General features: G+C 37.6%; 1 protein-coding gene across 6 annotated transcripts in view; it reads right to left on the bottom strand.

Annotated features, from left to right (window-relative positions):
- Window positions 1-27,093, bottom strand: part of FHOD3 (formin homology 2 domain containing 3) — a 256,533-nt gene that overhangs the window by 75,019 nt on the left and 154,421 nt on the right. For all 6 annotated transcript variants that reach the window (XR_015696402.1, XM_087713216.1, XM_087713213.1 and 3 more), the window contains 3 exons: window positions 25,051-25,185; window positions 21,469-21,519; window positions 14,970-15,184 (listed from right to left, as the gene is read on the bottom strand). Coding sequence is in view for 5 of the 6 variants with exons in the window: in XM_087713216.1 (XP_087569342.1) it covers window positions 14,970-15,184; window positions 21,469-21,519; window positions 25,051-25,185 (401 nt within the window). In the remaining variant the exon portion in view is untranslated. The remainder of the gene's footprint in view (window positions 1-14,969; window positions 15,185-21,468; window positions 21,520-25,050; window positions 25,186-27,093) is intronic.

Here is a 27,093-nt window from a genome sequence, read left to right on the forward strand (position 1 = left end):
AGATACTGTACATATAAATTCATTAAAGAGAGAGAGGGAGGGATGGACGTAGGAAGGGAGGGAGAGAGAGATGGAGAGAGAATTTACTTATTAATTAAATTTATATACTCACTCATCTAAGGTGACTTTGAGTGGCACACAATCATAGATAAAAAGCAAAGATATAAAAACACCAATTGCAATATGAAAATCCACAATGATAAATATCATAAACATCAAATAATAACTGAAGGGAAAATAAAAAATGGCACTATGAGTAACAGAGAGTTGAGTTGAGTTGAGTTTATTCAATTTGTAGGCCGCCCTATTCCCTGAAGGGACTCAGGGCGGCTGAACAAAGCCAAGGGAGGGGAAATTACAAAAAGTAAGACAAAGACAATCAGACAATATGAACAATTTAAAAGCACAACAGACACAGCAAATTCGAGTAGTGGGGGGAACTCAACCCCAGGTTTGCTGGGACAGCCAGGTCTTCACAGCCGTCCGGAAGGCCTGAAGGGTGGAGAGGGTCCGAATCTCCACGGGGAGCTCGTTCCAAAGGGCCGGGGCAGCCACAGAGAAGGCCCTCCTCTGAGTAGTCGCCAGCCGACATTGGCTGGCCGATGGAATACGGAGGAGGCCTAATCTGTGGGATCGAATGGGTCTGTGGGAGGTAATCGGCAGAAGGCGGTCTCTCAAGTACCCAGGTCCAATACCATGTAGGGCTTTCCTAAGTAATAACTAGCACCCTGAAGCGTATCCGGAGACCAATAGGTAGCCAGTGCAGCTCACGGAGGATAGGTGTAACGTGGGTGTACCGGGGTGCACCCACAATCGCTCGCGCGGCTGCGTTCTGGACCAGCTGGAGTCTCTGAACACTCTTCAAGGGCTGCCCCATGTAGAGCACATTGCAGTAGTCCAGTCATGAGGTCATGAGGGCATGAGTGACTGTTGTAAGATCCTCCCAGTTCCGATAGGGACGCAATTGGTGCACCAGGCGGACCTGGGCAAACGCCCCCCTGGTCACAGCCGACAAATGGTGATCTAAAGTCAGCTGTGGGTCCAGGAGGACTCCCAAATTGCGAACTCTGTCTGAGGGGCATATAATTTCACCCCCCAGCCTGAGAGATGGAATACGAAGCCAATTTGTGGGAGAAAAAAACACAAGCCACTCAGTCTTGTCAGGATTGAGAGCCAGTCTGTTCACCCCCATCCAGACCCTCACATCCTCCAGGCACTGGCACATCATGTCAACTGCTTCACTGAGTTGGCACGGGGCGGACAGATACAATTGAGTATCGTCCGCATATTGGTGGTATCCTATCCCGTGCCGTCGGATGATCTCTCCCAGCAGCTTCATGTAAATGTTGAACAGGAGGGGGGACAGGACCGACCCCTGCAGCACTTCATAATTAAGGGGCCTAGGGGTCGACCTCTGTCCTCCAACCAACACCGACTGCGACCTGCCCGAGAGGTAGGAGGAGAACCACCGAAAAACGGTGCCTCCCACCCCCACATCTCGCAACTGCTGCAGCAGGATACCATGGTTGATGGTATCGAAGGCCGCTGAGAGATCCAGGAGAACCAGAACGGAGGCATGGCCCCCGTCTCTGGCTCTCCAGAGATCATCGGTCAGTGCGACCAAAGCAGTTTCCGTGCTGTAGCCAGGCCTGAAACCAGATTGGAAGGCGTCTAGATAATCGGTTTCCTCCAAGGACCGACGGAGCTGAGAGGCAACCACTTTCTCAACAACCTTCCCAACAAAGGGGAGGTTGGAGACTGGACGATAGTTATTTAAAACGGCTGGATCCAGGGACGGTCTCTTCAGTAGGGGCCTCACCACCGCCTCCTTTAAAGGGGGGGGAAAGACCCTTCCCGGAGAGATGTGGTCACAATTGCCTGGATCCAGCCCCATGTCACCTCCCTGCTGTTGGCAACCAGCCAGGAGGGACAGGGGTCCAGTACACAAGTGGAGGCACTCACTGCTCCGATGGCCTTGTCCACTTCCTCAGGGGTAACAGACTGAAAATCAATCCAACGATGGTGCTCAAGACCCTCCCTCGGTACCTCGGCTGGCTCTGCGCAATTGGAGTCCACCACCCAATCGGTTCCTCCTCCCTACAGTGGGGGATTGGCCTCCGAAAGTCGAGCCTCAGTAGGCAGTGGTCCGACCACGACAGGGGCAAGATCTCAATGCCCCTCAGACCAAGATCACAACTCCACTGCTCCGAGAGGAATACGAGGTCAAGTGTGTGACCCGCTGAGTGGGTCGGGTCCCGAATTACTTGTGTCAAGCCCATGGCTGTCATGGAAGCCATGAACTCCTGCGCCCCATCAGAGTGCTCACCGAGCGAAGGCAAGTTGAAACCCCCCAGCACCATAAACCTGGGAAACTCAACTGCCTGCTCGGCTACTGACTCGAGGAGCGAGGGGAGGGCTGCTGCAATGCTGTTGACAGGCAGGTACGTTAGCAGCATGCCCACTTGACCCCCAGGATCCAACCTCACCAGCAAGGACTCGCACCCAACAAGCTCCGTAGCAGGAACTAACGACTCCCCACCCCTTCCCTGGGATCGCGGCTGGTGAAGCACCTGAAAACCCTCTGGGCACATTTCGGTGAGGGGGACACGCCAGTTCTGCCCCTCGTCTAAAATTAAGTCCTGGACGAGGGGAGCCTTGTGAACCACAGACCTGGCATTTAGCAACAGCAGCCTGAGACCAGGGCCCTGACTACTCGCGCCATCTGGCCTTGGAGTGGGACTAATAGGGCCGGAAGGAAGGATCTCTGTAACATAGCGAACCCTCCCCTAAAGTCCCCGCCATATCTGCCTCTCCCATTTGGACCATAATGCTCCGGCCCACTCCCGCGTCCATAAGGCCCCCACCCTCCCCTTCAGCGATCGACATCCCTGGCAAGCCCTTCGAACCATACATTCTAAGGCTGGGGGTTGAGCCAGGCCCCCCTAACACTTCTGCAGAGCACTCAGTGTAGGAGGTACCCGGTTATGGTCCCAGCCCTCTCAGGCATACACAATCATACAACAGACACTCCCCCACAAAAATTAAAAAAACACAAATACAACTATATAATAAAAAGTGGGCACATACATACAACACAGTCATAGCCCAAGCACTCACCATACATTAAAAATGTACGGAGCACTGAGCAAGTGCGTTAGCAAGCAATAATATAGAAAAGGAGAGAGGACTGCTCCGTTCCTCTCTCTCCTCTATGTCCCGGAGAGATGTCTTCGGTCACCAGATCAAAAGTCAGTGGTGTATAAGGCGGCCATATGTAGGCAAGGATAAGATGTAAAAGTCTAGTGTTCATAAGCAGCAACCGTTCAGTCTCACCCTTCCAAAGAAGGTCAGCGGGCCATGTGCATAAAAGTCTCCTTCCTGGGGCTGAGTAAGGGCCCCAATCTGGGGGGCCAAAGAGATACCTTCACAAGTCTCCAGTTCAATGATTACATAATCAGGTCTTAAGGACATTTCAGAATATGAGATTTTATTACACTCTGATGGGACCATTCTTATGTGGGAAGGAAGGATGTTCCATAAGATGGATGACACAGCAGAGAAAGTATATTTTCTGGGACCCATCAAAAGTAGTACTCTATGCCTTCTCTGTGAGATCTAATACAGAAGGCTAATGTAAATGGCAGGGGAAGTGGGGTGTCCCTCATATATCTTAGTTCAATGCCATAAGGGTTTTAAAGTTTAAACCAACACCTTGAATTGGACCCAGAAGCAAAGTGGCAGCCAGTGCAGATTATGGAGCAGAGATGTAATATAATATGGTACATAAAGTATATCAGATTATAGTCTACTGCTATTGAGATAAACCATCACATTCATCCAAATTTGATAAAATTACAGTTCCTTCCTCTGAACTCATTAGTTTAACTTTGTGATTTTTTTTTCTAATGTAACTACTGAAGAGTCCTTGTTATTACAATTCAATTGTTATGTTACTTAAAAATTTCCAATGTTGCACAGCTATTATTTTTGGCTGCCAAGATTAAAAAAAATAATTAATTCAGCATTTTTAACCTGGTTTAGTCCTATAAATAAATGAGTTAAAACTAGCTCTGGGGAATATTCAACTCTTTGATTAATTATAGGACTTATCTCCCCAAAGATTTTATGCACAAATGGTATCACTTTATCATATGTCCACTACAAATGAAAAAAATGACTCTTTTTTTGGACACCTCTGCAACATTTGGAATAATAATCTTGATATATATGTGCTCATTTAATAGGAGTCAAGTGTCAATGATTTTCTACTTCAGTTTTTATACTGAAAAGAATCCACTCTGTTTCCGTAACGTCTGCCAATTTATCTCCTGTATGGAATTGCCAAGTATTTCAAGTTTCCTTTAAACCGTATGGTAGATGTCCTATATCTGATTGCAATAACCTACAAATTACTTAAATTCCTTTTGGTTGTTCTAAATAATGAAGTATTAAATTCTCAAAGTACAAGGTCATGTTGCCAAAGATCTGATATTTGTATTGCTAAAAAGAAATTTGAGTTGCTATTAAAAAGCCATTGAGGCTTATCACTTATTCGTTACTCAATCAGATTTCTAATGAAAGGTTACCTATTATTTTTAAATATTTTAGTATATAAATATTATATTCTCTCAAAGAAATCATAAAATTATCCTTGTTATATGTCATTAGACGAATTAAAGGGGAAGTATCCTTTATTAAAACTATATTCTTTCAAATTAGGAAGAGTAACTACTCTGTACCCAATTAGTACATTGGTGAGGAATACAGTAATTGAAAATAAATCAGTATGTCCAGGAGGAAAGGCAAAAGGGGTAATAAAAAAGGACAAACTGACTTTGGAATTATATTTGCTCTATTATTGAAAACATTAGTGATTGATTATTCATTTGACATCCACAACTTACTCATAAACATACATATGTCAATTTTATTACTGTGATAGAAAGCATAGTTTGGAAATACAACTGTCAGATCTGCTCAAATCTGATCCCTTAGCAAAGAAAGACCTTGACTTCATTTGGTTGAAGCAAAAGGTTCTTTTACTAAAAAATGTTAGCTGCAGTAAACTCAGGCTAGCTCTGCATTTCCTGCTCTGACCATGTTTAGCCAATTGAGAACTCTGCAATGTTTTCGATAATCCACATTCTTTTTCAGGATACCTGGCCTTGAATGTTGGTACAAACTGGTTCCAAGCTTCTTTGGTCTTTATCATCTGTCATTCCCCACTCCTTATTTCCCATCATGTACACCCACAGCATTATTGTCCCTCTATCCTCCCCCACTTCTAGTCTTTGATGGCAGGATGCCTATGAGGCCCCAAGCCAAACCTGGCAGAAACTGTCTTTATATGGCTGATAGAAAACATGTGTCTTCTAATGCCTATCTATTTATTTCAGTATAGCCACATAAATTAGGTTTTGGTTCTTGGTATATGTTTGCCTCTTAAATCACTGGCATCTGTCATATGCCATTGATACTTCCTCCATTATTTTATCACTGGTAAAATGAAAGCCAACCATTTGCCATAATTATCTTCAGCAATTTAGCTGATCTTTCACATGCAATAATGTGCTATACTCTAAAAATCCTAAAAGGCACTTGCAGATATTTAGTAAAATCACTCACAACTACGGGGATGTAGAGATAACTCTGCAAAAGTGATTACTATCAAAAATTTATTTATTTGTTTAAGTTGTATGGTTGCCCATTTCAGTCAATGACTCCGGGTGGCTTATAGTTTAGAAATATATTACATTTTTTAAAAAAATGTTAAGAACAGTAAAATGTCCAACTCAAGGTATACAAGAGTAAGATAATTGGCTTGGTAGCAATATAGCCTGGAAACTGTACCATTGGCACATTCAATGTCCCGGGCTTGGGAACATAGCAAGGTTTTTAAGGCTTTTAAGACATTTTGTGTATATTAACAATTTATAATTCAGATATCAACTCTTAACAAAATTAAGATTTTAGCCTTCTCCTTGAGATCCTCCAGATCTCAAATCCGTGCAATGAATGCAGTATTACAATGGAGACTTCAGATAATTATTGATTGGGGACAGGTTCCTGAGGGCAATTCAACTGAGTTATAGAAATAAAAAGATTAAGAACTTACTTAAACAAGTAAGGGGTTGTTTAATATAGAAGTTTCATTTAAGAGATGTTCAGCATTACAAAGATACTCATAAATAAAACACTAGGAGAGATTCCTTATCACTAGATCAGACACAAATAACTTGCTTCCCCAACAATGGGGAGAAAAAGAAAAACTAGAAAGTCTAGTTGACTCTTGAAAAAGTACCTTTGGGACAACCATAATCTGGATGACTGAGAGTCTCCATAGACATTTCCCAACAAAGCTAGTGATTTTGAATCAAGATGGCACTGTATTTAAATGAGATTGATTTGTTTGCTGTTCTGTAATATTATCTAAATAAATGTCTACTTGCTAGTTTTAGTTGATGCTATTGGAATCAGAAACCACTGATAATCTCTTTGCTGACAAAATGTGCTTGTCAAAACCTTAGATATTATCTAACCAATTACTTTTCTTTCATAATGATAACATTAATAAGGATGGTATGTTTGTATTTATGTAGATGTAGGAGGTAATAATAGTTATTAAAATATGAGTAACTTTGCAAATAGAAGTTTGAATGTGGCTAAGGATTAAAATACTGCACTTGGAAAACTGTAAGAAGTCTGCTGGTATCTCTAACTTGATTTATTGAAAGTGAGTAAGGTTATTCACAACTAGGTAACATTCTAAGAATCTCTGCCTCTTCGGTTCAATGTGCAAGGAATTCCAAAACAAGTAGAAAAAAAATCAGCATATTTTTTTATGGAAGTTGTAATATATGAAATATCGGCTCTGCTAGATATTAAGAAAGTACTTCTTTTCATATTGTGATAATCTTTGGCTATTCATTTTGAACTTTCTCAGATTTTCCATTAAAAATATATCATTGCCAAGAGTATGCCTCACTTCTGTTTTTTGTTTGTCCCAGATCACATGTAGGAATTCCAACAATGTAGAAAGGTGTTTGATATTATGAACCTCATGACTTGTGAGGAGAATTTTCAATATTTTATTAGGAATTTAGCTATCCTTGTTTTTTAAGTATTGGATAATGTCCAAATATCCTTTCATAACAGAGGCAAAAATATTTTGTGCTGCTTTAAGTTCTGGCTGAAATCTCTTTGGAGGCTTGAATGTTTTTCATGTTTTGTCATTGTGCCACTTTCAACTCCAGAGTGCCAACATTTTTATCTGCAACTCCTAATTAGGCATTTGTTTGTTCCATGGAGTTGTCCTTGGAAATAACAGGAAAAAATTAAAAACTACAGGATTTTTAAAAATAGCTATTATTCATTCCAAAATATGCACTTGTTTTTTGAATCTGAATTTATGAAGATGTATTTCAATACATTAGACCATAAAATAACAACAAATCTAGTCATATTTTTGTAAGTCACCCAATCATCACTATCATCATCATCACCACCACCACCACCACCACCACCACCACCTCCTCCTCCTCCTCCTCCTCCATCTGTATAGGAATTGTAACGGATATTTGCAATAAGTCTGACTTATTGAAGATCAAGAAATACAAATTGTATGTTTTCTTTCACAATATTTTTACTGTTTTCCCCCCCACAAAAACAAAAACAAAAACAAAAAACCAAAAACAACTGGGCTGGAACGACTATATTCTCCACAATGAGAGCGTACTCCAAGATGAAATATTTATTTATTAGATTTGGGCTGTTGGTCTGAGCTCCAAACTTGGCAATTTGGTTGCAAACATTTTATCACCATTCAAGGAGACATCGACAGTGTCCTTTGAATTGTGCTTGTCTGTCAGAGCACTGGTTTTTAAATATCTTTTTATGAGATGCAAATTAGTGTGAATGTTGCTTGTTTGACTTCTTCTGACTCATGTACTGACTTTGGACTATTTGATTGGCTGGCTGTTGTTACTGAGGCACAGTCTTTGATTTTAAGTATCATCTGTGTGATGTAAATTAGTGTTGTTTGTTCAGATACTATTATATATTACACATTTATATATTATAAATGTATTATATTCGAATACACTTATTAGATTTCTACCCTACCTTTATTGTACAGCGCTCAAGCCACATGCACAATGTTTCTTCCTCCTATTTTCCTCCCGAAAACAATTCTATGAAGTAAGTAGAACTGAGAGAGAATGATTGACAGAAAATCATTCAATGAACTTCTGTGGTTGAGGGTGGACTAAAGCTCTGATCACTCCATTCCAAATTTAACATTAGTACATTACACTGTAGCAATGAAAACTTAAACATATTTAAATTTATTTTCATTAATAGATTGGCTAACTTTGTTGCTGAAGATGAAATAATGAAGGATGGCTTTTTTATATATTTAAAATTAAATTTATAGATTAATGTCTAGCATGTATTAAATTAATATGGTCCAATGATAGATTTTTCCACAACAAGTGCAGCTTTGTTTTAAGTCACTTGAATGGATGGAAAGGTTATGATTCAAAATCTGGATCACTTTTATATTGTAACACCCCCACTCTAAATTATACTTTTTGTGTTATTATGGATACAACTTTTCAGATAATTGCAGGTTGTATTACTGATCCTTGATTGTAACAAAAACTATTATTTGCTTTGATATTCTAGACCTCTGAAACTAATGTAATCTTATATTTGGGATAACTGTACTGTTGTCTCTTTTGAAATTCCTTGTTTTTAAAAGATTTTGGAGGAGTCAATCTAGGCTCCTAAGTCACAAATTGCTTCTAAACCAAAAGAGAAAAAGGAAATTATTAAACTGTTTACACTATCTTGGGCCCAATGGATTCTAATATATTCATCAAAGATTGAATAAATAAAAATGAAAAGGCAGTTTTAAAGTTAAAAACAGAGGTAATAAACAAAATTATATTCTGAATATATTGGATAATTCAGAAAATGTTTACTAAGGTATAGTTGCAATAACCCAGTTGTTCAGTTTAGTTCAGCTCAATTTAATTCAGTATAAGAATTAGAACATTAAGCCATATTATTTAAACAATCTTATAAATGTGGGGCAGAAAAGGAGGATAATGGATCTATGTATATCTTTGGCTGGGCTGCAAATCCAGTATTTGGAATTTATCAGCCAGGATATCTTTTAGACATGGGAAACAGCCAAAATTGTCATACAATACTGGAAGGATACATTTAGATTTGATCTCACTTACTAACACTGACATGGGCATTATCTGTCTTCCCCTTTTTGCCACAAGAAAGGAAAAATAACTTCTGAGAAATTAAGTAAAAGTTCATGGAATTGCCTTCCCTTTTTCTTTTTTTAATTATATTGTGACGAATTATAATAAAGATCAATTAGGGACATTTCCTAACTTTTTCACCATAGATTTTGCTATTTGAAAACTGGTCTTCTGGGACTCAAGTGAAAGCCAAACAAAAGGGATAAAATCAAAACTCCCGAACAAGACAAGAAACTAAATGAGAATAGTGAATATATGTAACCACAAATAAGTAAATTAAATCTCATGGAAGTGAATGTGTGGGATGCTACTATATTAACAGAAAGGACCAGGAGAAAATGTCAGGAACCATCCTAGATAAAGAGATCACCTAGGGCAGTGATGGCAAACCTTTTAGAGACCTAGTGCCCAAACTGCAGCCCAAAACCCATTTATTTATCACAAAATGCCAACACAGCAATTTAACCTGAATAATGAGGTTTTACTACCTAACATAATAATAAACAAGGCAGAGTTCAGCTAATTGTTCTAAAAAAATGTGATAAATGCATTTTTATGTCCCTTCATTTTTTACCTGCTTTTGAAATATTATGTTTAGCAACAATAAAAAAGAAAACATGCGTAATATCATTTATTTCTTTCCCTCCTTTTCTCTCTTTCTTGTTTTCCTCCCCTCCCCGGGGTGGGGGAAGGAATCCCTGAACTGGTGCTGGATGGTGGGAATCTGATGTCTGGAGTCTGACGAACCCAGGAGTAGAGCGCCGACAATCGGCTGGTTGGTGAAGAGCCAAAGACGAGCTGGCTGGCGGGGAGGTGAGGCATCAAAACAGAGGCAGCTCTGACAATGATGCAGGGTCGCATTGTGGCTCCATGTTGCAATGGGCTCCAGGAGGAGGGGACCCCTTCTCCCCCACTGTGAAGCACGCTAAATTTCACTGTGCTGCACAAGGCGCTGCGAGAAAAGTGGGCAGGTCATGGAGGCAGAAACAGCGTATGTACCGCGATGAAGGTGGAATGCTATTTCACACATTTTTTTAGTCCTGCAAACAACGATGAGAAATGTGATGGGAGTAGGGCTGGGGCAAGGGCGCAAGTGCCCACAGAGAGTGCTACCTCTGGCACATGTGCCATAGATGTGCCACCACTGACCTAGGGTATGGTTTCCCTTTTAACATCTTTAAGTTTTAGAACCTTGTGCAGCTTGTTCTCTAAAGGTGCAGGACAGCTGGATATGAATTACCATATATTGCTGTATGACAAAGAGCTGCGAGAAATTCCAAAGCAAAGGAAAAAATAAGGAGCAAGAAGTGAAAGACATGTTAAAAACATGGTTGACCCAACAAGTCTTTAGAGATAGTAATTCTGATTTGCCTTTATAATTTTGGTTGTTATTGTTATAATGAATGTTATTATGTGGCTTTTATTGTGGTGATTGTGATTAATGTTGTCCAGATTCCCAAGATGGTGGGGAGTGTATTCCAGAGGAGGAGGAAATATTTAAATTTTGATAGTTTGTGTCGGAAAAGGAGGGTAATGATTTGTAGAGCATATCTTTTATGATCTAAGAAGTCTGCTTTAGTGTGGCACGATTTCTGTGTACAAGTGAGAATTGCTTAGAGAACCTACCTTTCTTGGTTTTTAGAGCCTGATAATTATGGTTTTGCTGTTTTGTAATTTGTCTAGAAAAGTGCAATTTTGGCAGAAAATACAATAACACTTGATATAATAAAATAAAACAAATAGCTGAGATCATTAGGAACCATATTCTCTGGAATTACAAAATGGACACTAGAGGTTCCCATGTACAGCAATCCTGACTGCATGAAGATCAGTGGCAGAAATTTAATTAAAAAAATTCAGAGATGCATAAGGGATTCACCCGAATGTGTTGGAAACAACATTTTATTGTGATTATCTACCTCTACTTAATTAAAGATGTGATGTGTAACCTATCCAGATTAGCTTAAGATTTACATAAGAACAAACAGTACACTTAGAAGAAATGCTGAATAGATTTTAAAAAATTATGAATCCCAGTGTAAAAAAAAGTTATTTATTTCATCATATTTATATAGTCATTCATCTCCCATAACCTGTAATAACATATCTTAAATATCACATCAAATTAGCTTTCATCAACCATAGTAATAATGAGGAATCCACTATTATAATATCTCCCAAGAGTTAAGCAGATAAAAATGTAACATTTTTGAATTACATTCATGATACTTGTAACTTTACTTTTCAGAATAGTGAAGAAGAAACAAAAGGATCTACTGCTTTGGGGTTATTTAAGGTTAATTGAAATGATAGGAATGTTGGATGGAACAGATCATACTGACTTATACTTCATGTTTCAAGAGTGGTGAAAACTCTTGGATCTTATTTGCAGGAGATATAAAGCAATTCCTTCTGAAGCACAACACTGAAGAATACTGGGCCTAGGACAGAACCCTGAGGTACTCTGCTGCATAGTTCCCTTCATTTAAATAGAATTCCATTAAGGATCACATGTGAATGCTTTGTTCAGCCAGCTATGAATCTATCAGGTGATGATGCTGTCTGTTCTACATTTTTCTATCTTACCAAGAAGTAGGCTGTGGTCTATTTTGTTAAATGGCTTACTGAAGTCAAAGTATACTATGTCTACAATATTTCCCTCATCTATTAATTTAGTCACTTTGTCAAATAATGTAGTAAGGTTTGTATTTTGAAAACTTCATATTGATTTCTAGTAATAGCTTTGCTTGTTTACAGGTAATCACAGATCCACTATCTTATCTTTTTCAGACTTCCCACTTATTGATGCCAGGCTGTATATCTGTAGTTTCCTGGGTCCATTTTTTCCTTTTTAAAGATTAGAACCACATTAACTTTTTTTCAGGCCTCTGGTAGTTCCCCAGTGCTCTAGGATCTTTGAAAGAAATGGTTTAGTGGTTCTGAGACCACCTCTGTCAGCTATTTCAGAATGCTGAGATACAATCCATCTAGTCCTGGTGATTTGAACTTGTCTAGTAGATATGTGTTTCTAAATCATTTTCTTGTCTCTTTTGACTTGTATTCTTATTCTGTCTTTTACTGTACTACTTTTAATAAATTGGACTATTTTTAATGTGTAAAGAATGAATTGTACAATTTTGATTTATCCCTACTATTAGTCCCTTGCCATCTTCTCCCATTAGTGAACTGATCATTTTCTTGACTTTTTTCTTACTTTTTAATGTTGAAAGAATTTTTAAAAAAAATATTTTTTATATTTGTTGTGAGTCTTAATTTATTTTAAAGCTTAGCTCTCCTGACTTTATCTTTGCAGATTTGGGCTATTTGTTGGTATTCTTTACATTTTTTTTATACTTTTTCTTTTATCTTATTTTTGTTTTACAGAAGAAGAAATTATGTTTAAATGTCTTCAAATTATATCAGGAAAAGTAAATTATAACATGAGTTGTAAATTGCTAAAAACCAAAATATCATTTCAATTGCTTGTAATTTGTGATAATTCTCTGCAACAGACTAAGTAGTTGAAGTTTGAAGATTTTAAAATAAGGATAAAGCAGATTCCATATGCTTCATTAGCAAGATATTAAAATAGGGTTGTATAATACTGCTGTTAAGCAAATTATATTCAAAAAGTACTTTCTGGGCTTGTTAACTGCTGTCTATTTATCTGCATTTTGGGGCTGGTGGTTACATTTAAATTTGAAACATTCATCTTTCTCTTAGTGCTTAGTCTATCTCATTCTATTTCCAGTAATATCCAAAATATGCACAATCTATTTGAAAAGTTCCATAATGCTGCACCCTTGCTAATTATTGTGATGCACCCTGATACATTTACTGTAGATTAATAGAGATTTAGTCATTAAGAGTCTGTCTCTGTTACAAACTATTACAATACTTAAAGAGTGCTCCATTTCATAAGGCAATGTTTGGGATAATTGCCAGAGACATACGCTAAACCAATTATAAAAGAGATATCTATTTTCCACCCAAGACTTCTGATTTTAGGGAAAATAGATTGTAATGCCATTAAATGAATTTGAATGACTGCCATTCCAAATATTTCTAACCAGAAGTGAATATACAGACACAGTCTTTGCACACTAAATTAAAGTTTGACACTGGCCTATGGAGAAAGTTTACACTCAGTCTTCCTTCAAATGATAGTTGGGTTAATAGCATGCCTGCAGCAGTAATAATCATTAGACAAGAAACTCAAGTCATATGCACCATCATGTCATATACCATCAAGCCACAATACATGCAAGTGAAAATTATTTTTGACCATGTACTGTACTTAGTTTTTTTTATCAATTATAACAGCATTATAAGGAAAATATGAATACATATGTGGTATATATTATAGAGTGCATGAATGCATTTTAATTGAGCTCCAGTAATCAAATGAAATTCAACTAAAATTGAACATCCCCAAAGAGGAAACATTTAAACCGAATACAAATGATGCCAAATAAGCTCATGGAAAAGATATAACGTGGTTCGTTCGTTCCTTTGCTCCCACCATTTAAATAGTTATATTTACCAAAAATAGTTCTTTTATATACTTTTGTCCATGAAGCTACATTTCTTTTAGGCATCCTTGAAACAAAAACCAAACTATTTTGTTTACATATATACACTAACATTTTTAAATTTAACAGCTAGACGGTACTTAACAATAATTTAATACAAATAATTTAAATGCAATGAAAATGAAAATTTAGGCAAATGAGAAACACATACACCCAGATCTCCTATTTTTATGCCGCCCACTTTGTTCTAAAAGAACTTTCTATTTTCTAGAGTTTAAAAAGAACCTTGTTGTTCAATGCACATGGCTCCAGGCAGTACAGTGCCACTGAGAAGTCTTCCACAATAAACAAGGATTATTGATTCATTGTCTTGTTCAAGACCCACATAAGATATTGCTTTTCTGAATAAACCTGTGCAAAGATTATTGATTCATTCCCTGGATCAAGACTCACAAAAGATACTGCTTTTCTAAATACAACTTGGGCAAAATTAATTATTTTTAATTTCTGAAGTAGCACAATGTACTGAATCAGTAGACTTTAAGTAGACCTGGAGGATTAATCAAATCAAATCATTATAGCCATTAAGCTAGAAAACCTGAAGGATTGTAAAGCAATAATCCATCCTCTTATGAGCTATATATGTTGAATGACACACTCTTTTGAAATTCCACACTGGATTTGAATGAGATATTTTTCAAACTGAAAGAAGGATAATAAAGAGATGAGAAGCCAATGGAATGTTAGAACATAGAAAAATATAGCTAGAAAGGATTTGGGAGGTCTTTTATTCCAACCCCATTAAGCTGTTTTATTTCAGCCAGACTGCATGAGATTGTTAAACAATATGCAAGAGTATGTACCAAAAGCTGAATCAAATAAAAAAGCCTATTTATCATTTAATTCCTCAAAAGTCAATATTAACATAATATGACATCCTTTTTTGGTTTCCAAGCAACTGCCATTCAAAATAATACTGCCTCTAATACTAGAGTATTCATTTACAGCCCTTATTCACCATTATTTCAAATTCAATCTGATTTCTAAAATATTAGATTTCTAATTTGTAAGCATATGTTTCAACAACAATAATCATAACACTTTCATAAAATGGAGCACCATATAGTCAGTAAAAATTTATCTGCCATATTACAAGACTTACCTTCTAGAATTTGTGATGTTATGCAAGAAGTCACACAAGCTGATGGTTTCTCAAGTGAATCTGTTGAACCTGGGCTGGCACACTTGGGAATGGTAACAGTTGGGATTGAAGAACCACCCAAATTCAAGGATAGGTCATTCCTGTCGCAAGATAAATTTCGATTTTTCAGCTCCTTTTCATATTCTTCAGCTGCCAATTTTTCCAAGTGTTTATATCTGAAAGTTAAATTCCAAAGGGATTCCGTAAAGGAGAAAAAAACTTCAGCTTATATTTGTTTATAAATGAAGCAGCCATAAAAAATATTACTTCTTAACACATGAAATAGACATCAAAACAGGCTGCTGGATTAATCTTCCAGTATTGGTTGGGTGGATGAAACAAACAAACAAACAATAATAGAATGCTGCTGAGATTTGTTTATATTACCTCCCAAAAGAACTTAAATAAAAAAAACCCCAGAAAAATACTTTCAAATTTTCTATCTCCAGTTTTATTAAAGAGAGAGGGTGGGAAAAGCTTACTGCTCAGAGAAGAAAGCTCTAAAGAATGCAACTTATAAAAGTTTGGACTAAAAACTGTCTGAGTGTCTGTCTGAACCTGCTACTATTTGTTCTAAGTACAGAACACTGGAATCACTTTGTTCTACAATGGAAACATTTAAAAACATTAAAAGATGTTTAATGCCAGAACTCAAGATATCCAATAACTTGGATATGATGTCACATATAGTTTATTCATAAAAGTCAATTGAAAAGAACAAAGATACATCTGTTTTGCATTTTAGACAGGCAAGATTCACTAACTATTTATTAAGACCAGTTACCAATCATGTTATTTTATATGTTGTGACCAAAATTATTTGGAAATTGGACCTCTTCCAGATGTCTACTAATGTATCAAATTATTTGAACATGGTTTCTATATATGAATACATATATGAAAGTAAATTGCTGATTTTATGTTACTCAGTCATCAACTTCTAAAACAGCCCAATCAAAATTTAATTGTAGATAATTGTAGATAAAACTGAATGGTAGATAAAAAGTTTTACAGTTAGGTAAGAAAAACCAGCTGTACAGGTACCGAGTAGGTGAAACTTAGGTTAATACCAGTAATTATGAGAGGGATCTTGGAGTTCAAGTTACTAAAATATGAGCCAATAATATACATTAGCAGCCAAAAAAGCCAATGCAATCTTAGGCTACATTAATAGAGGGATAGAATTAAGATCACATGAAGTATTAGTACCACTTTACAAAGCCTTAGTATGGCCACACTTGGAATAGTGCATCCAGTTTTAGGCACCACAATAAAAAAGATGTTGAAACTTTGGAAAGAGTGCAGAGAAGAACAACAAAGATGATTAGGGATCTGGAGGCTAAAACATATGTTGCAGGAATTGTGTATGCCTAATCTAGTGAAAGCAATATCCCAACATTTGAGGGGCTGTCTCAAAGATGAAGGGGTCAAAATATTTTCCAAGGCAGCTGAAAGCAAGGCAAGAAGCAATGGCTGAAAACTAATCTAGAGAGAAGCAACCTAGAACTAAGAATAAATTTAAACTAAGGATAATAATCAAAGATTATTCCAATAATTCCAGGAATGAAGATATTTGACATGTCTATCCTTGCTGAGGGACTGAGTCAAAAGCTGGGAAGCCCTAGCAACAGAGGAGTGTCCTAATAGCTTTGACAGTTCAATCAGCGAACAACGAGGTCAACCCCTTCCTGAATGCTATCTCCACCACAATGGAGAAGCAACCTAGAACTAAGGATAAATTTCCTAAAGGTGAGGACAATCAACCAGTGAAATGGCTTGCATTCAGAAGTTGTAGGGGGCCCAACATGGAGGATTTCAGGAAGAGACTGGACAGCCATTTATTTGAAATGGTACAGGGTCTCGAACAGGGTCTCCTGTTCGAGAAGGGGGTTGCATCAGATGACTTCCAAAGTCCTTTCCATCTATGTTATTCTATTTCTATTCCCTTCCCTTCCAAATTAATTTCCCACATGCCAAATAATAAGTATGACTTCCAATGTCTCATTGCTATAAACCTGTCAAACTAATATGCAATTGGCAAGATAAAGACATTTTTCTCTGCAATAACAGTATTTTCTAAAATTTTGATAATTAATGGATCTTTCCCCTCCAAATTAAAATTAGAAACCTCTAAAATTAGATGGCTCTTCACTTTTAACTCTGAAAGAGCTTAACTTTGTAAACTGCAGTTTTCTCACAAGAGCCTATGCTGGTTTTTTTTGTCACAATGTCATTTTCCAAGTCAGTATAAGCAAATTGTGCAAAGATGCAATGGAAAGGTTCTTCTAGTAGAAGTGAGAAGTGAGAGAATAAAAGTGAGAAGTGAGAGAATAAAAAGGGAAATGTACTTGCACTAGTACATTTATCCTTGACAGGGATTGAAGACGAATGAATCCTACATACACATATCATGCAGATCTGTTAGATGATTCATGGCTCATAAAGCATTCTTTAGTTTAAAATTAAATAAAATTCAGAAACTATAGTGCTATACTCTCATTTGCAGAACCACTAAACCCCTAGAGTCCATTTCGTAATTCCAGAGAAAAAATATGGTTCCTAATGGCCTCAGTATTTGTCTCAATCTTAAGCAACAAGGACACACAACAGATCTACAATAGCTTTTGGCAAAGAAAGGTTCTCTATGAAAAAAAGTGTACAAAATTAAAATCCAACTGCAAATTGGACAGGTCTATCATTGAAAAATAATAACAATTTAATTTTGTAATAATTAAAATGAGATAAAATGAGATAAATATTAAAATGAGATGTGCTACCATCATAGAGTGAATCAAAAGAAGTTTACAAGTTATATAACCTTGTCCATTTGCCTGTCAATAGTAGGACTACTAATCCAATTTGAAAATCTCCAAATAGAAAGTGTACACTGCTATTCAAGGCAACTGAATTTCACTCTTAACCACTTTTCCATTAGAAGCCTCCTCCTAAGTTTAAGTTTGAATCAGAGTTAATTTCAGTTAGTTGGTCCTTCTGCTCTTGGCTTTAACAGAAAATAATCTTCTCATGGTCATTATATCTTTTTAGATATTAGGCTAATAAACTTATTTACAAACTACATGTCTTGATCTTTTAACTGTTCCACACAGTTTTTCTTTGACCCAATTCCAGGTTCTCCGTGTCCTTATTCTTGTGCTTAGAAATAGAAATAATAATTCCAAATCCAAAGATATCTGACCTATCTTTCTCAAAGGATAGATGAAAGCTAGGATCTTACTTTGTAACATATCAGTTTCTCATTTAAAACTAAAAGAATGTGAATCAAATAGTATGGAAGCTATGGAATGTGGGCAGATGTACAAGTGGGTGATTGAAAAAGTGATGAGACAGGAGCAATTTTCTACCTCCTGCTACCCCATTGACTTTGCAATCACATGACTGTGGAATGCTGGAACCATAATTGTGAGTCAGTTTGCCAAGTGCCATGTGACTGTTGGGATGTCCACAACCTTGCAGATCAGTTTTAGATCCCTCTTGTTCAGCATCATCATCACTTTCAATTAGAGATGTCAGAGAGCTACCTGTAGGTTAATATCTCTGTATCAGAAACTGGAATTAAGTTACTGTCTTCAATATAAATTTAACTCATTAGTTTCTTTGTGCTTGAATATTGCACATAATCTCTTTCTGACAATGTTGTTTCAGTGATACTATCCCCCCCCCCCCCCCAAGACATTAATACTTTCGGTATGGAAGCCAAAACAAGCTAGAGCTTCTTTGCTGCAGAAACTTGTAGTACTTGCTGAAAACATGAATGATTGAGTAAAAAAGATTTCAGTATAACTATGTTCATTTTAATACCTAATAACTAAATCACTAATTACTAAATATGGGAAATCTGTGATAGGGTCTTCTAAAATTTATCCTGTTTTCCTTTCCCTAATCTAGAGCAGTGTTGGAGCATGGCCTGCATGTTTTTTCCCTAGATTGAGGATATGGACACTAGGTGTACTGCTCCACCTAGAGTATCTATGCTTTAGCACATCTAAAAGCTAAGGTATACTGATTGTTCAGTTTCACTTCCTGCAAAAAAAAGAGAAAAATGATCCAGGAAACTATAGTCAAGTCAATCTCATATCATGACTTTATAGAGATTATATCCATAGGCACTTTAAAAACAAATCAGAATGTTCTAGTGCTATAGATTTTAAGAGAGCTGACTTCAACAAAGGGTATAGAAAGGATTCAATGGATGGACCTTCTAGAGAAAAACAATCCCTTGGATGCTTGGGAAGCTCTAAAAAACAAGATATTAAAGGCCAAACAAAAACAATATTCTTGAGAAAGAAAAACAAGACACACCTTGCAAAACCAGAATAGTTGCAAAAGATCTTTCTCATAAGGGATAAAAATGATGATAATAAAAAATGAAAAAACATAGCAGAGCTAAAGGTCAGAATCAGCTAAGGCTTGAAATGCTAAAAATAGCAACAACAAAAAAAGGTTTATTTTGATGTAAATATGAAGAAGATGTTGATCCACTAGTAGGAGAAAAGGGTTATGGATAGCAGGCAGAAGTAGAACTGCTTAATTTCTTTTTTGTATTTATCTTTACATAAAAGGAAAAATACTCCAACCTGGCAAAAGCAGCAAACTATGGGAGATGAAAGAGAAATACAGGTCAAAATAGGTAAGGAGTTGGTTAGACAATATCTAGCTGCTCTAAGTGAATTTACACCTCCTTTTCTGGATGATTTACACCCTTGGGAACTGCAGGAAATGTCAGATGTGCTCTCAGAGCCATTGAATAAAATCTTTGTAAGATCATGGAATCCCTTTTTTTGTATACACAAGTCAAATGGGAAGATGCTGAAGACATTGCCATGGATAGGATTCATTGAAAGAAACTTATTATTTTATGCGAGTCATGCAAAAGGAACCAATAATGATGATGATAATAATATAATAATCCTGACCCAGATTGAACAATATCTGGGATCAGAAGACAAAAATAAAAATGACAATACAACAAGCTTTGCACACAAAAAGTGGTATTAATCAGCTGAGTTTGCTAAGAACTGAAAGGCACTTCTACAGGTGAAAGCAAACTGGGAAGGAAGAATTTACAAATAACACACTTGGAAGATATCTTGGAGGTCTTCTAGTCCAACCTTCTATTCAAGCAGGAGTTCCTATATCATTTCAGACAAATGGTTGTCCAGTCTCTTTTTAAAAGGCCCCAGTGATGGAACACTCACAACTTTTGAAGCCAAGCCATTCCACTGGTTAATTGTTTTCACTGTCAGGAAATTTCTCATTAGTTCTAGGTTGCTTCTCTCCTTGATTAGTTTCTAATCATTGCTTCTTGTCTCACATTATGGTGCTTTGGGAAATAAAAAAAACTCTCTTCTTTATGGCAGCCCCTCAAATATTGGAACAATGCTATCATGTCTTCTCTAGTCCTTCTTTTGACTATACTAAACATACTCAATTCCTGCAACCATTTTTCTTATGTTTTAGTCTCCAACTCCCTAATCATCTTTCTTGTTCTTCTTTAAACTTTTTCCAAAGTTTCAACATCTTTTTTTATTGTGGTGACCAAAACTGGATGTAGGATTCTAAGTGTGGCCATACTAAGGCTTTGTAAAGTGGTACTAATACTTCATGTGATCTTGATTACCTATATCAATGCAAACTCTCTCTTTCCAACAGCTTGAAACTGTTTTTATTCTTAAATGTTATCTTAATAAGCTCTTGCTTAGAACGTGAATTACTAAATTTCCACTAGCCTTAGATTTTCAATCTAATTGTAGGTTACCCATAAATAATAATGACTGTGGGGGGAAAAACCCAACTCCAAAAAAAAATCAATTGTGATGGTATCATGAGTGAAATTCCCACACATCTGGAGCACTATTTGAACACCATGAACAACCTTCAGTCAAATGAAAAAGGCAGTTTTATTTGAAACAGTTACATCCAGCAACAATACATTTAATGTGATTAAACAACATCTGCCTTTCTTAAGTCCTTGGGAATAGGTGGATAAGAATGCAAAATCTAGTCTAAGTAACTGGCTGACTGAATTCAACTATAATAATGGCATTTTTTTTTAAAAAAGTGACCCAATTCACTTTGAAAGTTGACTACTTTGGGAATATGGCCCTTAACACTGTATTCAATGGTTCTTGAACTGATGAAAGTTGGTCACCCATGGTTGAGAAGATAAACGAAAAGACATTTTTAGAGGCAACACTGCATTACTTGCACTGCATTACTTGTACAACAAAATACAGCAATGATGGTGAACAGATACTAAGAAAACAGCTAGTTCATGTATTTCAGTAATTACATTTTTGATTTTTGTGTATATAACAATTTTCTATGCATGTCTGTATTATGTCCTTTTTTGTTAGTAAGAAGTGTGTTTATAGAATCATGCACCTCTTAATAGTGGACATAAGAAATACAAAGCAGCCAAAAGCAGGAGCTAAGTACAAACCTCTCTTCTCTTGCTTGTCTCAGTTCTTCTCTTTTATCTAGATAATTTTGACTAAAAAAAAAGATATTCACAAAGTTACAGGTAAAAAAGATCAACAAAGAAAAATCAGTTAAGCAAGAAACAAAGGAAGAGAAAATGAACCAAAAGCAGCTAAATCTTTGGTAATTTTCTACAAGAAAATATAGCATGATTTGAGTCCACCCCTTTATTTAGCTACTGGGTTTTCTTCCAATGATTTGGTCATTAATGAAATGGCTGTTAAGTAAACAGTGGCTGAGAGAAACAGAAATGCTGATAAGATAATTGGTTGCTGCCCTCTCATTTGGATCAAATTCTTGTTACAGTGTCCTGTGCTGAACTTATTTTATCCTTTTTTGGTCCCCTCACAGGGTAAAAACATTGCTTAACATTGCCACCATTCCTAAAACATGCTAACCATAAGTTAACAAGCTTAGTTCTGTGACTTTAATTAATTAATTAAAACCCTTTGGCCTGTTCCACCTGCTGCCTAAATTTTAAGAAGCTTAATCAGATTAACAGTGAAGGCTTTTATTGTCCTAAATGCATACATTGGTTGGAAAATTTTGTATTACTGTTAACTACTATTTTATATGTGAATATTCCAAACTGAGATAGATGCTAAATGAAATGTGCCTGCAAAAGTGAGTTAAATTGAAGCCTTTAGAAACAAAGTCTCTTAAACTTTCCGTGGAAGCTAAAGATTCTTCTTTTCTAGTATAACTTTGTATGAATACTAACATAAAATAATATAAAGTAATCTGCCACCTACGATGTGATTCCTATTTCAATTTAGTTATTTGTGAAGGCAGGAAAAAAAACCCAGTTTATAATTATACCACACAATCAAATATGAAATCAGGTAGCCATGCCATGCCCTGAAGGAGTGGTTTACTTTGGTGAAAATTAGAATGAAGCATCCCTTGGAATTGCTTTGTAGAATGACATGATTCCATTGATTCTAAAAGAGGAGCATAGTGACTATATTTATTTTATCTCACTGGTTCAGAGCCCTTCTTTGCATGCTCCTGGAGAAGACTAAAGCTCCATGGCACTGTGAACCAAAAATGACCAGCCTGAAATTCACTTGCACATAGAAGATCTTCTAGCTTGGGTGGTTATGGGGAATGCGGGAAGAGAAATGAGTTGTTTCATTTTCTTGCTGAAAACTGGAATAATTCTTTTAAAAAACATGTTCTCTTTTCAAGTGTTCAAAGAAGGGGTTTAAGAGCTTGTTAAAGCATACAATTCAAAATTAAGTTTAAAATCACAGTGAATGTTGATCTTCAACGTGAAGTAACCCACAGCTTTTCTTGTGAAAAGCATCTGGAGTTATTCATATTTTATTATATCAATTTTTATATCAGCATGTTAAAAACAGCTGATTATATATCTTCAAACTTATTGAATATTTCTCTAATAAGAGAAACCTTTTACCCAAAGAATTAGATTTACTTCCCCACTGAGAAGGACAAAATTTAGATATATCGGATTTTTTGGAGTATAAGATGCAGCAGAGTATAAGGTGCACCAAGGTTTTGAAGAGGTAAATTAAAAAAAAAGTTTTTGCCCTCCTCGTCCCCCAGGAACACTCTGCAGGGCTCCCAAACCCTCTGCACATCCCATTTATTTTGTGAAAAACGAGGCATGCAGAAAGTATGGTAGGCCTACAAAGTGCTTCTGGGGACAGGGGAGGGCAAAAACACAATGTGTGGGGGCTCACTATTCCTAAAGGGTAAGGCTTTTATTGATATCAAATCCGCTTTTCTCTATCCCTTCCATGGCAGGGCAGGACTAAACATATATCTCTGTGCTTTATTTTTTTTCCCCCTTCCCTCTGACCAGCGATCACGTAGAGCCCCTTGGCCCAAGGAGCAGTCGGCTCGCTTCTTCTCTTCAGCGAGGAGGGAAAGATATGTGGAGGCTGCTGAACTGTTACCTCTGCACTAGACCAGGAACGGTCCATTGGGCGAGGAGGGGTGGGGATCCCTTCCATTTGGATTAATGGTTCCTCATGGTGGCATCTAAGTGGCAAAAGGGAAGCCCAAAGAAGATGACCCGGCAAGGCTGCCTCCTTGAACAACCGGGCTTGTTCACAGCCCTTTGTAACCCTGCTTCGTTAGTCTCGAGGCAAAAGTAGGTGCCAGGCTCCAGGGAGACTCCCAACCCAATGCTCCCGCATTCCGAAATTTCCTTTGCATCCCACACTTCTTCCACTAGCCAAGATCCAGATGATGCCAATAGCTTTTTCCGGAGAGAAGTGGAGCTCTAGCATTCTGAGAAAAGCCTTCATGGAGAGGAGATCATTCCTCTTCCCTTCCTCCACTATCACCCCAATCCCCCCGGATCTGTCATGTAATGCTTACTGCAATTGTTGCTATTGCGCCCAGCTACCGTATCTCTTTGCTGCATGATAGTTCCGGGCAGACTGGGGGTGGTGGAGGAGGAAGGGAAGAGGAAGGGTCTCCTCTCCATGAAGGCTTTTCTCAGGACGCTAGATAGGGAAGTTAAAAATTGATGGGTAAGGGTGGAGGAAGAGAAGAGGAAGGGTCTCCTCTCCATGAAGGCTTTTCTCAGGATGCTAGGTTGGGAAGTAAAAAACCTGGAATGGGATACAATCAAGTTTGATTCATAAGCGTTGGCTCCTGAGATTGCTTTGCTGCCACCCAAAAACATTGTTACCGCAATTTCTGCTGCCTGGAATTGCCCGAGAAGGGACAGGTGAAGTGGGCTCTGCAGAGATCGCAGTAATGGCTTATTTTTGGGTGTCAACACAGCGATCTCATGAGCCAAAGCCTTTGAATCAAGCTTGTTTGTATCCCATTCCAGATTTTTGACTTCCCAATCTAGCATCCTGAGAAAACTAGCATCTCTGAGGCACCTCTTCTTTGCAAGAGGAGGAGGAGGGCGGCATATACAAAAGTCTTTGAATAACTGGGAAAGAAAGCCGCACTTTTCAGGTGATGGTTTTTGTCAGGTTCCAAGCGCGGCTCTCGTATACGCCAACTGCGCCCTCCTCGTCGGGCAGCTCAGGGGAGACAATGGCCCTGATGACTTCATTCCCCAGCAATGTGAGTAGCCGCCACCGCCTAAGCCTTCCCGGGAGTCAAACCGAGCGGCAGCACAGAAAGCAAAATGTCTCCTTTCCAGGGCCTGCTTCACCTGCTCCTTCTTGGGCAGTTCCAGGCGGCAGACATCGTGGTAACAGCGTTTTCGGGTGGCAGTGCAGCAATCTCATCCGCCTGGAACTACCTGAGAAGGGGCAGGTGAAGAGGGTGCTGTGTGAGAGGGATAAGGCATTCTGCTACTCGGTCCCTCCCCCCTTCTCTAGACAACCCAGGTGGAAGATGGTTGGCTTCTGCTTGAGTAAATGTCTAGTTCTCCCACACATATCTCATGTGCCCTGTCTGGCAATAAAATTTAATCTTGAGTTTTTATGGCATAGTTCCCAGTTTTCTTAGACTTAAAAATACAAATCAATGTGGAGGTATTAACAGGTAGCAACTATTTTTAAATTTTATCAAATTTATTAAGGTAATGAACGATTAAAGAATTATTGCTTACTTGAATTTGTTTCTCTCTTCACGTTCTATTCTTTGAAGCCTCTCCTCTCTCTCTTGACGTCTTCGTTCTCTTTCTACTGCCAAGGACTCTTGGTGTTGCCTATATGATGATGTAAGGAGACCACCCAAAGATGTCCTATAGGAGAAGTAGAAATATTCATTGTTTTAAAATAAACTATCACCTTCATTATATTTTCCTAATTAAAGAAATTTTGTTAATTAAATCATGTATACTATATATATATTATATATATTTGAGCAATTGTGGTCCAGTGGTTAGAATGCAGTACTGCAGGCTAGTTCTTCTGCCTGCTGGCTGCCAGCAGTTCGATTCTCACTGGTTCAAAGTTTTTTTTTTACTGAGATCAATAAAATAAGGACCCAGGTTGTTGGGGGCAATATGCTGACTAGGCAAACTGCTTAGAGAGGGCTATAAAGCACTATGAAGCGGTATATATGAAGTATTATTGCTGAGAGCAGTGCAGAGGACCAACTGAGCAATGGTGCCCACAGCAGTAGCTGAGAGCAACACAGTGGATCAGCAGCAGCACAGAGGACCAACTGAGAGCAGTGTCCACAGGAGCAGGTGAGAGCAATGCGTTAGCCCAGCAACAGCTGAGAGCAGTGTGGTGGACCAGCTAAGCAAAGTGCCCACATTGGCACATCATACCTAAAAACTCTGGCCAGGCAAGCAAAAATGCAGAAAAAAGAGGATAAGCACACACTTGTAGATAGGAAAGAAAGGAATAAATTTTCAAGGCAGGCAGGAGAGGATTAAGAGCAGGGCATTTCCTAGAAAACTGCCTGAGATTTCCAACAAAAAAGAAGTGCATACTACTTCAAAATGGGTCAAAAATGCTTGTAAATTTTTAAATTTGTAAACATATAAATTCCTTTTTAAAAAAAAACCTTTTTTCAAATTTTTTAATTTCTTTTTTCACTTTTTATTTTTTTCTTTTTTTTCAACTCTTAAATATTTTAAAATCTTTTTTCAATTTTAAATTTCATTTTCAATTTTTTTAAAAAAATCTTCAACTTTTTAATTTTTTTCCAGTTTTTTAAAAAAATCAATTAAAATGGTTTACTTATTTTACTTTTTTAGAATTTTTAAATTCTTAACAAGCTAAGAGAAAAAATAATAAACCATGGAGAAAGAGGCAGACATTTCAAAATAGGGAAGATAATGGTGAATTTTTTAATACAGAGAACAAAAGGTCAAGAACTCTTGTAAACTATTGTAAACTGACACTTTGCAATAGGAAAAATATTTAATTACAAGAATTTTTAAAATTATTTAACAAACAATCAAGAAAAATGTCATTGAAATAGAGACTGACTTGCAAAGTGTGTCATATGTTTCAGCTTATGCACACAGAAGACCTAAAGTATGTATGTATCAAATGTAAACTACCATAGTTTTCAGAGTATAAGATGCACTTTTCCCCCCAAAAAGGGTGAAAGTCTGGGTGTGTCTTATACACTGAATACAGCATTTTTGGCCTCCCAAAACCCACACTGCACGGTTCCACCACAAAACCGCGTTCGACTAAAGCGCGCTCGACGAAACCGCGTAGCTGACGTCATCACAGGGCGACAACAGCGCGGAGACAGAAGCACACTGTAAACGCTAAACCTAAAATTAACACCTAAACCTAAACCTAACCCCCCTAAACCTAATCCTAAACCTAACCCTAAACCTAACCCTTAACCTAACCCTAAACCTAACCCTAACCCTTAACCTAAGCCTAAACCTAACCCTAACCCTTAACCTAACCCTAAACCTAACCCTAAACCTAACCCTAAACCTAACCCTTACCTTAAGTTGAATCGGTTTGCTTTCAAAGTGCTATTTAAAGCGCCCTTCTTTCTCCGCGCTCGCTGTTGTCGCCCTGTTGATGACGTCAGCGACGCGGTTTAATCAGGCGCGCTTTAGTCAAGCGCGGTTTTGTCGTGCCACGACACTGCACATCCCATTTTTCACAATAATGGATGCGCAGAAGGTTTGGGTGTCATGCAAAGTGCTCATGGGGTCTAAGGAGTGAAA

This window comes from Thamnophis sirtalis, unplaced genomic scaffold, assembly GCF_051295495.1.
Source record: "Thamnophis sirtalis isolate CommonGarterSnake01/CBP01778 unplaced genomic scaffold, rThaSir2_p1.2 scaffold_4, whole genome shotgun sequence".
NCBI lineage: Eukaryota > Metazoa > Chordata > Lepidosauria > Squamata > Natricidae > Thamnophis > Thamnophis sirtalis.